The following is a 14,741-nucleotide window of genomic DNA, read 5'->3' on the forward strand; positions in this document are numbered from 1 at the left end:
AGCATGTTCAATATAATTGAAAGCCTTCTGGGTTCCGAGCCCCTATATCAGAACAAATCAGTCTTTGTCCTTCCCAAACCACTGGCAATCCAGATTTCAAAGGATTTTTTTTTTAAATTATTTTTTATTTTTAAGATTTCTCTTCGGGGAAGGGTGGGGAATTGAAGTGAAGAGTGAAGGCATAAGAAGAAGAGAAAGAGGCAGAAAAATAGCTTAACCAGATTTTGATTTACCCAGTAAAGATGTTGAATGATTTTTGAGTTCTCACATTTCATGAGACAGTTCCTGTAATGAAGATGGTGCTTAAAGTATGTGGCAAGTTATCACCTGATGATCTAGACATTTGCATGAGCATGTAATTAAGTGAGCACTTGTAAGTGTATAATCTTTCTGGGACAGACAGTGATTGTTATTTCATGTTGTACTATCTAAAGCACTTCACTGTTTTCTTTCCTGAAAGCTTATATTAATCTGTATCATCATCTATGTTTCAGAAGCTAAAATTTACAAAATGTATAAAATAAATGGTTCATGCATGTATGAATAGATCTATTTGTGGAGTTACATGGCCTGGACAATGGAGTTGCACTGACATTGAACTGACATGACAGAGTAGTGAGCCATGCCCTGAAAGACTTTCATATAACTGCATTTCAAAATAGTGTTCTGATTACAAATATTGTTTCCTCACAAAGTGTCCATCACTGTACTATTTGCCAGTCAGTAGCTACAAAAGTTTGTTTCTGTATCTCAGGAAAAGAAAATATTTTACTAAAACTTTTCTTCCTAGGCTCACTAGAAAGACAAGATAGTCTAAAATATCATAGACAACCAAACAATAACAAAATACCAGTATCTACACCAGTATCTGCTAATACTGATTTAAACTACATTGTTTCTGATTTTCTAACTGAAAAAAATACAGGTTATTATAAAGTAAACACCTGTGACACTGTAACAGTGGTTATTCAAATACCACCAGCATACTTAGAGAGTTCTGTGTTTTAGAACACATAAATAAAATAATCCAATTTTTTAATTTGGCTAGAAAACTGTTCACACTTCATGATATCTGAAAGATGGTTATATGTGAAGTCATTATTAGATTTATCTGAAATAATTTCAGATGGATACAAAATCTCTGGATGAGTCTTAAATGTCTAGGACTTGAAAATCTAATTATGCTAAGATGCACTTATTGCATCTCAGAACCCAAACTTGCATTCTTGCATCATGATTTAAGGAACATTTAAACGTGTAGCTGCTTTTAAGTGTATGCTTAACAGTGCAATATCATGTCTTAGACATTGTCTTCTAAATTTTCTTCTGCTTTACATTTAGACTCCTAAAAATGAGATAATAGTATATTTGAAAGGTGTCATCTTTAGCTTTAACAGCTAGCATTTTCTGTTTCATCTTCTGCTATTAATTACTATTAGAAATACATAAAATTAATATATATACATTCGTTATTTCTTCTAAATACAGTACCTTGTTTTCAGTTAGATAACCTGCTGTTACATTGTGCAGTTTACCTTAATTCAAGCATCTCTAGCTTTAAGTCTTTTGTTCTTCTGCTAGGTGAGGCCTTCCTTAAATTAAATAGAGAAATAAATGAATAAATCTAACAATCTGCATATTCAAAAGTTGCAGCTATAATTTAAATTGCAAAGCAGAGACACTTTTGGTGCATTGATAGAGCAACATGTGATACTTAATTCAATAGGTCAAGAGAAATCATGAAAATAAGTATAGACTCTTTATGTTTAGGTTTTTATTTTTACTATTGTCTTTTGAAAATGCATACACAGTACTTCTTCCTGACAGATCCAGGTGATTCAAAGGAAGGGGGAGAAAAGTGACAAACCAGTTTTTTTTTTCTTATGCTTTTTTTTTTTTTTTTTTTTTTTTTAATTTTCTTCAGCATTAAAGAAAGGAACTTCAACATTGATTGTCATTTACAGAAAACATTCAAAAATCATGTGTGCATTATTATGGAATACTAACAGTATTGAACTAATAATTTACAGGACATAAAATAAGACAAAATCTATTACATTCTAAAGTAATATAGAACCTTTTCATTTGACAGGGATGTTTGTCCTAGGAAATTTGTGATAAAAAATAAAACCCTCAACGGTCACTTTCTAAATGAATCAGGCTGTAGTTTTACTCACTTACACATAAATTAGGTCGGTTATATTAAACAAGGGATAAAGATCAGAAGAAAACTGCAGATGTAGAAATGCTGGATGAACTCCTGGTTCCACAGAAATCAATGGGGGTTTTACCACTGATTTCAATTAAGCCAGATTTTTACCCAGTATATCATTGCTCATATGTGGTTTTGCTTTTTCAATCTACAAGCCAGTTAAGATACATCATAATTATTATACAATTAAGCTTCAGGAAAAAAACAAAACAAAAGTAAACAAAAAAAAACAACCCACTGTTGACTCTATGAGGAATTTGATTTTAGAAAGGAATTTTCATTCAGCTTTTCAGAATTATTCATTTTGAGCGTTAATTTTATTTTATTGTTGTTGTTGTTACTGTTTTTAACAAATGTCTTTTCAGACAATGCAACTCTTGTGTGTTACCAACAGTGGTAAGCATACTTCTCAAGTAGCACACCCTCCCCCTCCCTTCCAATTCAAATCAAATTGATTTACAACAATGTAGCTACAGCCAAGCACCAAACAGCTTAGGGCTTGGAGATCTGGGTCTTAGCATCTCATTTCACTCTAACAAAATGAACTGGAAATAGAATAAAAAAAATTACATATTTGAAAGTGGGAAGTATATGAAAAATCAGTTTCTCTCATAATCCTAAAAGCAAGGAAGCATTTGCAGGGATATTTCAAAAATATTAGAAAGCTTCATTTAAATCTAAATATCTATTTTAATTATGTTTTTTTTTTTTTTTTTTTTTTCTTTCTTTCTTTCTTTTTTTTTTTTTATAAATTGGTAATCAGAAAATACTAGCCATTAAAGTCACATTGGGATGCAGGAAAAGCATCCAAATAATTTTTGTGTTATTTATGCTCCTGCCTGTGTTATTATAGTTGCTGATGAATTGGACATAATTTCATTTTCTATTATGATTTTTGAAACAAGTATTTGGTGAAGGTCAGTTATGGCTTCAGATTACAGCGAGTGAGTGACCTGACCTCAGATTTGAATAAGAAAAGCATACAAAAATATTTTGCTCATTGGAAAGAAAAAATGTTTCTACTAATATAATCCATGCCAGAAGAATTCATAAAAGCCATATGCTGTAAGGAAACATTATTAGCTTAATCAACCTTTCTTCAAATCACATTAGTCAAATGCAGTCTGCAGGTATTAATACAATTCTCACTGTACAGACTCACAGGGAGCAGGTTTGATTGACAGTCCCATCTTTTCTTTTTTTTTTTCTTTTTTTTTTTTTTTTCCCCATTACAAACAGAAGTATACACTAAACATCAACGGCTGGTCAAAAGGCTTTAGCTATTACAATCAGTTTCCATAAAAACTGAAGAGTACAATACACTTATAGGAAGCAATTACATAATTTGCTCTTTGATGTTTTTCCTCTTTAAAAAAAATCATTACAAAGTCTTATGCTTAAACAGAGACATAGAAAAAATCAGTGTATTCACTGTCCCCAGTTATATACAGCAAAAATTACAGAGACAGCATACATAGTATTAGACCTTCCACAAGCATATATTAAAAGTAATTACATTTGAAAAAATATTTTATTTGTCTTCTACATTTCTACAATACATACTCAGGTTTCTCTCTTGTTTTGTTTGTTTATTTTTTAAGTAACTTTCTTTAGTGTTAATCAGATGAGGCAGACGGTGCAGTTGTAAAATAAGGGATTTGTTGCTATTCTGATTCTTAATATATTTATACCATCCATTCATTATATCTCTAGTAATTAGTTTAACATGGGAATTATCTCACAGCGATTAGCATAAATCTCAAAACACCCCATGTGTTTGATTTATCTGGGTGCTTACTCAGAATTCTGTTGTGTTTTATTTGTGGCCAGAAGTACAATTACAGAGCCACTCACTCCCTGTAACCTACCAGAGGACACATTGCATGAGGCAAAGACTACCACCACTAGTTCACTTGCTATGATACTCAGTGAATTTTAAGAATAAGTCCATGAATAAATCCCTGTCTACTGCACGAGAATATGTAGTCCACACTTCGTAGTGTAACATATTATTAACATTTCTGATTAACAACCAAACACCTTTTTTGCCTGATTTTGACATTGAAGTGACACATTAAAAAAACACAACTGTAGTGCATCTGAATCGGAATCCCCATAGAAGCTGACAGCCTAATGTAGTAACTTTGACTTATTAAGCTGTGTGTCTAATCAAGACAAGTATAAGTGCTTTTTTATTTTTTTTATTTTTTTTTATTTTTTAATTTTAAATAAGCTGGTTTTGTCTGAAACAGTCTTCAAGGTAAAGCCTGTTCTTTGCAGTTGCCCATCTGGCCCTGCTTGTTTTTCCATGCAGTCAGTTTTTCATTGGTCAAATAATAAGGGACCAACGTGATCACAATATTGAAAATTAGGAGACGATTCTTTCATTCTGTCCAGAAAGAGTTTTATATTGAACATACTTTACTGTTGCCAATGTATAGCCATAAACAAGGGTCTCAGCCTTTTCTTGAAGCACATACATTTTTTTCCCAACAGCAGTATCTTTGATCACAAATTAGCAGCTCCACCCAACAATTCCAACAAATATGCAAAAAAAATTGTGGTATCTACATTGGATGATTTCTTCTTTATGTTATTCTACAGAAGATCACGTGCAAAGCAAACATTTTCTGCATGTATGATTACAAAGAAACACTTATAATTTATTTATTGCTGCTATATCCAATGATGTTTTCTTTCTCTCCCCATGTACTGTGCTTGAATTATGAGGATGATGGAATTATGCAAATGTAGTACATTGTGTTACTGAAATCACTGTGAGCAGTATTACCCTCACTGCCTGCCGTAATACCCAGGAAATATTCTTCCTTTCCCCGTGTGTTTTGTGCATTACTTTATTCTGTCAGCACACACAAAATGGAAGGATGGTTTACATGACACTGACACATCCATTATGTCACTGAACATTTGGGCTGCCTTTTTAAGTGAGTTACTGATCCATGAGTTACCACTGGAGAAATTTTACATCGCAACAGTTTTTGTCTGCAGTTTAGACTGCATATACAATTGGCTCTTTTAGTTAAGTGGTCTGTTGCAGACCATTTCTGGGATGGTAAATTTAGGGTTTATTCCCATAAGTCTGACTTCTGGGGACAACACAGGCAGAGAAGGTACAGCTAAATGAGGACATGGAGGCTGGGAGGAAGAGGAGGAAGGAACCTGCTTCCTGTCTACTGGGTGCAGCCTTCCTTGCAGACTGCAGGTGAACGTCATCTTTGAGAAAGAGCAAAAGTGAGTCATACAGCACTCCAGGCCTCATTCATTATGAACTAAGAGTAAAAGGAGAAGAAAAGAGAGTCAAGGTTCTTTGGCCAGAAGATTGTTCTTTTAATGGGTAGTTATCATGCTAGCAAGAATTTTAGCCATTTAGACATGGCTCCCAGCAACCTGAAAATTGAAACTAAAGTTGCCATGGGATAGGGACAGTGAAGAATAATATTATGAAAGCCTTTATGCATAGGGATATTTGCCTCCTCTTTCCAACTCCTGATGTGGTTGCCCACCCGTCTCTAGGTGTAGTGATTTCAGAAGATGGAAAGGGTAAAAATTAATACATACTCACTAAAATAATAGCAACAATGGTCATTATGTGAGCTGAGGAAAACCTATTGGTTGGAGAAATGAAATTAAATCAATGGCTGGCAAGATAATCCCCTGAAATGTACCTTTTTGTATGAGTTCTTGTAAAGGTAGGTCTATGAAAATATTTAGTGGAAAGCTAGTAAAACTAGGGATTAGCAGAAATGCATTTCTCATCTCTCATTACTAGGAAATGGGAGTTTTTTCACCAATGCAGTTTAAAAGTTGAATTTATTTATTTATTTATTTATTTATTTATTTATTTATTTATTTTACCCTTGGGATGAGAAAAGGACTGGTGATGTCATGGAGAAGCATTGCTACAAAGGCCTGTGGGTAGCTGTGACTTTGTGTATCCCTGAGAGGAAAGGGCAGCTGTTAGCCACTTAATTTTCTACTATTCGATCTTTATAGGCATTTCTCCATGTGGTAGCTCAGCAAAACTGTTGCTGTCATTGTTGACATTATCATTTATTCCACATCTTAACCTTTCGTCTTACACACCTGCAGCAATTCTGAATATGAGCTCACTTTAGCGGTACCTAAACTCAGTACCTTTAAACAGCACTTTCTTTTGTCAATTGCCTAAATTCAGTAACTCATAGAGAGCTTGCTTGCATTTTTGTTTCCAAAAGGACTTAACACCATAAACTGACCGGTCAGTAGTGCTCCACTAACTGTGAAAAAATAGGTTAAGCGAATCCTGCACCAAGCTGAGGAAACTCTGACAGTGAATTCAGTTTATAACAGTTTATAACAATATTACTTCACTGGCTTGAAAGCCTTGTCTGGGTTGTGCTCATTTGGGCAGCTCAACCACTGCCCTTCAAAGCCTCTAGTGTTCTCTTCCTCATTATCACCATTATACTTATATAGCTAGTTTTAATAATGAAACATCCCTGAGTGGCATACAGTGCAATATCTGCATCAAGCAGTGATTGTCATTTACAAAGCATGAAACATAAAAAAGAAAGGACTGGGTCTCCAACATGCTGCTTGTAATAGATATCAGAGATAGAAGTAAGTCTCCAGAATGGAGGCAGAAAGTGCTGGGATAGGTTGGTAGGTGTGTATACTCTGTTACTGTCAGGAAAAGAAAGCCATCTCAGGTTTCCATTTCACATGTACTTAAAAAAGATTGTGCCATGTTTCAGTTTGGTCCAATTGTGCAGTGCTATATTCCTATGATGTCTAATAGACAATGGCTCTGAAAATAATCTGCTTCCAGGCTGGACCTTGGTCCTTCTGGAAATGGCACAATCAATGCAGAGTCAGAGGGAAGGAAGATGCAAGGTGCCTGGATGTGTCTCATCTGTGCTTTGTAGCACAGCTTTACAGTGGGGAATGTAATAATCAGCTGCACTTCTCTAGCTGTGCTGCCTGACTGCTTTGCAGAGTGCTCCAGCCTTGGAGCAGCTCCTACAGCCCAGTGGTGGGAGGTTGAGGGGCCAGCCTGTGAGCTTTGCACAGCTTTGCATCCTCTTTGTGTAGAAGTTTGTATGTCAGAAATACAGCAAAATTAACCCAAAGGATTAAAGTGTACACCTGTGCAAGCTGCTACCATTAAAACGAACAAAGAAAGTCATATAATAAAGCTTATATTCACAGGCAAACCCAGTAGCTGCTTCAACTGGAGCACCATAACCTTGCACAGACATTGAGACAGCATTGGTGCTCAAGGCACAACTGAGAGAATAAACTGGTCCCTGTGAAATGAAGCAAAAATGAACAGCAGCAAGTGTGAAGGAAAAGCATTAAAGAGCAAGTATGATGACATCTGACTGTGCTCCACAAAGCTCAAAGGGGACCTCTTAACATCAAAGGTCTGACTTTGTGAGGAGTTGAGCACCTTCTGTGTGGTGCTGAGATGCCTCTGTTTTTAGCAGACCTAGTTAGAGCTCAGGGAGCTTGGCAACTTGCAAAATCAATTCCTAAATGTTGCCTATCACAAAGCAATCTTAAAATACACATTGTTTTTTGGAAACTAGTTGATTCAACTGAATGCCTTCTATTACCTTGTTTGTTTATGTTGATTTCTTTTTCTTTTTTATTTTATTTTATTTTTTTTTTTTTTTTTTTCCCTAGCAATCACTAAAGCATTCTTTCCATTAGAAGAAAATATGACTCTTGGAATTAATTCTTTATGCAAAGAGCTGGCTAGAGTGACATTTACACCAAAGTGAAGTCTCTGTGGTAGTATAACAAACAGTCTACATCTGCCTGCTTGATGCCAAGGAAAATTTAGATCAATGTGGTTCAATTATCTGAAAGCAATTCTAGAAGATTCAATATATGTTTTAAATATCTGTTTGTTAAATACCAAGAATTCATCAATCATTAAAAATTGTGTCCTGTGTGACGAGCTTGTCACTAAAAATATCAACAAACGTAACCAATTACTACACGGAGCAGATGTGACAAGTTCCAGTTCTAAAGATTTGACTGAAGGGCTCCAGATATTATTGCAGACTAATGAAAGCTAACAAGAAATAAAACATTGCACCAATATTGTCTCAATATTGTCTGAAATGCATTTTGTGAGTGGTCTATGTGGTTATTTACTTGGATAACTGGAACGTACAAAATCCAATATTGAGAATTTGTGTACAAATGACTTTGTATCAACAATGACAACAAAAATCCAGCCTGTAGCATGTGGTAATTTTTTGTTATTCTATACTCAATTAACGAAGGGCAGGAGAAGTACTACTTGACCTATGTGGCCAGTCCAAAATCACAGAAAATTAAATAAATGTTATCAACTCTAATTAGCACAAATAAAAAATGTATGAGAATAATTTTCTGTTTTTCAAATAAATAACAGAATTACTTCCTCAAATTCTGTAAAAGTAGAAACAAAATTAGAACAAGCTATTGATAGTTATTGTTTTAAGATAATAATTCGTTCAGCAATATTTGTAATTGTTTGTACAGGCTATTGCCTATCAATGACAACGAGGATTTTTGCATACCAGATTCTTTATGGTTTTACGACAAAAGGAGAGAATCCATTTCTCACCCCAGACTGTACACTGCTACCTCTGTGGTTTCTGGTAAGTCATTTAACTTCTTTATCTTCATTTCTTTATCTTTAGAAAAGGGTTATCCTTAACGATTTGGTCAAATTTTACTGAAGAGGTCAAGAGGTTGCAGTGATTAAAGAATAGCGCTTTAAGGATGAAATTCCCCATGGATAATTACTAAATAATATGTCATTTTCACTGGTGATGTCCATTTTGCCATCCTGCTTAAGTCATAATGTCAGCTAAAGACTGATTAGCTTATTTGAAAAGAATAAAATATTTTCAAGATGTAATGCATAACTGTGGATTGTTTCTAAATATAATAAACTTCATTTATCAACAATAAGAACAGTAATATTCATCACATTCTATATCCTGGTGCTTAGCTAAATATGTTACTTATACAGAAAATGAGTTTATAAAAGACTTCAAATGAATAGATAGATAGGTAGTAGATAGATAGATAGATAGATATGTTCTTGTTGAAAAAGAGAAGAAAAACATGAATCCCCTGCACTTAAAATTGAGCTCTTGTGGGATTCAGTTTGACTTTTTTTTTTTTTTTTTTCCAAGTACGTTCAAGCTGACCATGCATAAATATGGTTAGTTGGTTTTTTTTTTTTTTTTTTGATATTAGAAAGAGGTGGAATTTGGAGTCCTATTCACAGCTTTGCTGCAAGCAGATAAATCACCTTCTAAGAGGATGCCAGTCAGGGTTTACTAAGTGCTGTAAAGAAGCATCAAGAGCAATGTTTTACCATGTTAACTGAAGACATATCAATGTAATAATCAGAAAACATGCTCTGAATTTGGTGGAAGAAAAAGGTGTTTTAGAGATTTATTTTGTATAGGACCTAGTAATTTGGAAGATTGTGTCATGTTCACAATAAAATTATTCTCAGCACAACTAACTAGCTTGTGCAGGTTATATACATATAAGTTGGAATGGAATTAAATATTTATTAGCTGTGAGATCATAACTGCTCTTGTATCAGGTCTGGGAGAGCTAAAACAGTGTATGTATACTTGCAAACTGGTTGGTGGAGGGCTGGCCATATCAATTTTATCTGAAATAGGCATTGAATTACTAGATGATGCAGAAAACGGAGCATTGAACTGAGACAGGAGCTGTGTGGTCTCCTGGAAAAGCCAGAGGACTTAAGCTTATCACTGCCACAAGCCAAGTTTCTGCACCCACCATAAGGCCCAGCTGTGTCCCCACTGGTCCCAGGAGCACTGCTCTGGGAGTGACCTGGCAGACAGTGGGGCCTTCAGCCTGCCTGCCAACATGCTCCTCCTCACCAAGCCTCAGCTTGCATTGCCTTCAATGTGATTTGAAATAAAGAAATGCATCTGCTTTTCTTTATTTGCCCTGCCTTTGCTTCATTTCTTTTTCACTTATTTCTGCATCCTCTTATTTCTGTTCTAGTTCCTCTGCTGGTGTCCCCTGAAGGGCCTTCTCAGGAAAAGCTCACAACAGGTAGAAGTGACATTAAAGACAGAGCCATGACAGGAATTGAATACCTGTTCTTCCACAGGCAAAAAGTTTATGTTTTTTATCTCTGGTAGACTCCAAATATGTTAATCATGACTGCAATTAAATTTAATAAATCCCCAACTTTAGGTTTGTAGTAGTCTATGCTTCTTAACTTCCTCCTATGTTTACCTTCGGTTTTGCAAACAAATAAATGCACATAAAATCAATTCAGGGAGAGACAAAAAGATAGCCTGAATCTTTTGCTTGTCTCCTGAAGAGAGCATAAAATCATCCCTATGTATGTGTATATATATACACACGTAAGTGTATGTGCATGTAACATATATGTGGAATGGAAACCATCAGTCTCATCTAGATGAGGCTACGTCAGAAATAGCGATAGTTATGTTCATCTTTGTAACCATGGCCATTGCTTGCTTTGACTTTCCTCCTCCCTCCCTCAGAGCTACATTTTAGGCTTTCTATGGTTTTTGCTGAGTTCACTAAGTCTTTCCATTGAGGTAAGCAAAAACCAAGACAAGTCTTGAAATTACTTTTCAAAGAAGTATATATAAAATAAAATCCTTTGCGGAATCAGAAAAATGTATGGGTGGGACAGTCTAGATTTTTATTCAGTGCTTCAGACACTTCAATGACATCATGTCCTAAAACGTTCACTTTTTTATATGCTGTATCCCTGTGACAGGGAGAATTCCAAAAAAGCTTTTCTTCTCTCCACTAAAATCATCCAGACAAGGCTTTTGCACCATTGATACATTCCTGATGTTTCATTTACAGACTGCACACATGCACTACATTACACGTCTCAGGAGTGATCCTGTCATTACACATTGGCAGTTGATGATTTAACTCTGACTGGCAAAGCAAATTGTGATTGCCCAAAATAAATCTAATACATTACTTGGAGAGCAAGAAATGCATGACAGCCTGGCTGAGCATCCTTTAAAAGTAGGCATGGGACTTTTAAGCTACAGCATGTATGCATATAATACATACATATATATATATATAAGTATATAGCACATATACATATATATACGTATTTCATACATGCACAATAATTTCCAAGAAAGCTACAAATTTCCACATGCATTAAACTATCTAAAAACATAGAAATAGGCAAGTCTAATAAGTGGAATTTTCTTAAATTATATTTGAACAATAAACAGCAAGAGTAATACTGCAAAGTACTGCTCTATTCTCATTTATATCTACAATAAAATTCTATGAACAGTTGTCTCCCAAAACATATCCCAATAAAATAAAATTTAAAAAAGGTAACACCCAGTGTACTATATTTTATACTCATAGTCAGTTAAAAAAAAAACAAAAACAAAAACAAATAAAAGAGAAAAAGGACATCCCCACTCAGAGTTGCATATTTACATTCTTCAAACTGTAGCGGTGAAAAATAATTCTATTAAGTGCAGAACATTCCTAGTGTTGCAGTAGTGACATTTTTAATAAGTTCATTATGAAAACATTTCTTTTTGTCTTAACAGTGATGCATTCCATGACTACGTGAAAATTTTATTATCCCCTTCACTTGCAGCCAGTGGTTGAGTCTGGATTGAAAAGCTCCTTATATAAGGGAGGAAACAGTGTGTTCACTATATCTGGATGAGACTGTTTAAATACCTGTAGTTTCTCTCCGTGCAAGTTGCAAAGTGCAGTAATGGTTGGTATCTTGGCTATTAACTGTGAGACATTAAAATAAGAAGAAAAGGAACAGGGAGGAAATAAATTTAGTATAACTTACAGTTTCCAGAGTGAACTAATATAGTATCTTTTTGGTTAACTGGATGCAATATCCTGAACTCCATCAAAACTACCTACCCAGACCTTATATAAGACCACTGTTCAAGTACCGTTAAAGGATAAAAACAATTGTCCTGGAAACTTGAGAGAAGTGCCAAAACAGTATTTAACAAGAAACCTTCTCTAGGGGTTAGCAGAGCACAGTTAAAGTGGTCCCACTCTTTCTAGGATACCAAATAAAGTAATTAATGGATAGAACAAAATATGAACTAAGAGGAAAGACAACACCAAGAAGAAGAGTGCAACAGCAATGATTACTGTTGAATTACAGCAATGAAAGCATTTGTTGTGATGATTTTAATGTATATAAATGCAGCAATGGAGAAGTGGCTACAAAAAGAGACACGTGACTGAGGAGTGCTTGGCTCCTTGTTTTAACAATTTACCTTCGTCAAAGTCTCATCATCAAGATGGTTCTTCTGGATCACATGCTGAAGTGCAAAGTATATTTTTTCCTGAAGCTTCTGGACCTTCCTTGGCTCTATTAACCAGGCTCTGTCTAAGAAAAAGGAAGGGAAGAGATAAAGACAAGAAAAGCACAGATGTGGTACATGCTCATGGATGAACTCAGTGTCCCATGCTGGCAAGCATTCACAGCAATCATAATTCTCATGAGGAAGGACTGCATGATAATTAAAACATGGTTTCAGAAGCAAAGTATCTTAATCCATTAAAGGATCACTGGAGAGATTAATTAACACATTCTGAGTATACAGCAACACAATATTGGCTCTGCATTTGTTTGTGTGAACCAGCATGTTAGAGGGAAAAATGGGAATAGAAATGAAACAAGATCCAAACATTTTATTATACTTTGCTGGTAGTCACTGCTCTAACTTCGTATTGACTAGGTAAAAAAGATGTCATGTCATCTTAGTGTCTTAGTACATAAAAAATAAGCATATTAATCAAAACAGTCACATATTTGAAAATAATATAATTATCAAAAACAAAAACAAAATGTATCTCGTTATTTATTAGGCTAACTTTATGAGACCAAATATTATATTCTGTATAAAAAAAATCTTCCTTCAAAATAATTTATTTAATAATGCAAAGAATTATGAGCTCTTGCAAAATCTTTAAGTGCAAATTTCTCATTATTTAAAAATATTCTCTTTTTAAACAACACAAAATAAAGATTATATGGCAGAATAACAATTACAGTTGTTTGGACTTTTACTGATCTCAAATCCCAAGCGTAGGAGATTAAAAAAAAATCTATATTCTGTCAAGTCGTAGCTTCTGGAAACAACCATACACAAAGTGAAGTAGCAGACCCCAAGACAATCTCCAAATGACTAATACTCTGTGTTCATAGAATCATAGAATATCCCGAGTTAGAAGGGACCCACTAGGATCATCGAGTCCAACTCCTGGCACCACATAAGTCTACCCAAAAATTCAGACCACATGACTAAGAGCACAGTCCAAACACTTCTTAAACTCTGGCAGGCTTGGTACCATGACTGTGTCTCTGGGGAGCTGGTTGCAGTGTGCGACAACTCTTTCGGTGAAGAAGCTCTTCCTGATAGCCATTTACAGCACCTTCTGAGTTCCCATGCTGTAATTTTTTTTCTCCCTCTTTCACAATCCAGACTGATTCTTGGATCTATAGATTTTAGCTTTCCAGGAGGAAATAAGAAATTAAATTTTGTCACAGGCACGAATCTTAATGTACAGGTGCAGAAAAATCCTTCTCCTTCTCAGAGCTCTTCTCCATACCTCCCCCAGTCACTAAAATAATCCATAGAAAGAATGTAAATCAAGAGACTGGAGCTGAAGAGTATTTCAGCACAGAAGAAGCAGGATTCTGTCATTTGTCTGACTGTCTGTGGAGAATACTCTATGAAAAGAGATGTTCTGAAAATGTTCTGAAAAGAGACAAAACTAAGCCTCTAAATAGCAGATAATCAGAAAAAGAAAAAAAAAAATGAAAAGGTTAGGGATCATGATCCTGGGAGATAAGCCAATGGATTCTGTACTACCAGTGGCCATAGAAACAGAATTGGCCAAGGGAACACACAGTATCTACACAAATAAACACATAGGAATATTTGGACTTCACAGTTTAGCTCCAAAATTTATGCTGTTGCAAAAACATACCTTTCAATAGTGTTAAATCAATGCCTATTGTGGCAGACTGGAAGTAGAAAGAATTATGAGAGCAATCCTTGAAGATTTATCTTTCTGCCAAAAGAATGAGCTTAAAAATAGACAGACTGTTGGACCACAAGCTTCATCATTTATCTGTCACAGAGCATGTTGTATATAATACAGTTCTTAAAATAATGACAAGAGCTAAGTGAAAATTTTACAATGGATATTAAGTTTGTCTCCCAAAGTGTAGTTTCTACCAACTGAAAAACGTGCAAATTTTTGCAAGTTCCCCAGATACCTCTAATTATATTGTTAAAAGTGTGGGAAAAAGTCAACAGATAAGTGGCTACCCGTACAGAATATGAGAAGCACTTTTTCAACTCTTTCAGTGCTTTTCCTTCTGGGTTTTGGCAGCATCTGTATGAGAAAAACTTGAAGATGAACACTTGTCAAAGGAAGTGGATGTGTCAATAAATTAGTGGGTGGAATT

General features: G+C 35.0%; 1 protein-coding gene across 1 annotated transcript in view; it reads right to left on the bottom strand.

Annotated features, from left to right (window-relative positions):
* Positions 1 to 1,754: 1,754 nt before the first annotated feature.
* Positions 1,755 to 14,741, bottom strand: part of RORB (RAR related orphan receptor B) — a 165,705-nt gene continuing 152,718 nt past the window's right edge. Inside the window, exons 9-10 of the mRNA XM_068667236.1 lie at positions 12,538 to 12,650; positions 1,755 to 12,031 (exon numbers count right to left, since the gene is read on the bottom strand). Coding sequence (XP_068523337.1) covers positions 11,876 to 12,031; positions 12,538 to 12,650 — 269 coding nt within the window. The 3' untranslated portion in view covers positions 1,755 to 11,875. The remainder of the gene's footprint in view (positions 12,032 to 12,537; positions 12,651 to 14,741) is intronic.

This window comes from Anas acuta, chromosome Z (assembly GCF_963932015.1).
Source record: "Anas acuta chromosome Z, bAnaAcu1.1, whole genome shotgun sequence".
NCBI classification, from domain to species: Eukaryota; Metazoa; Chordata; class Aves; order Anseriformes; family Anatidae; genus Anas; species Anas acuta.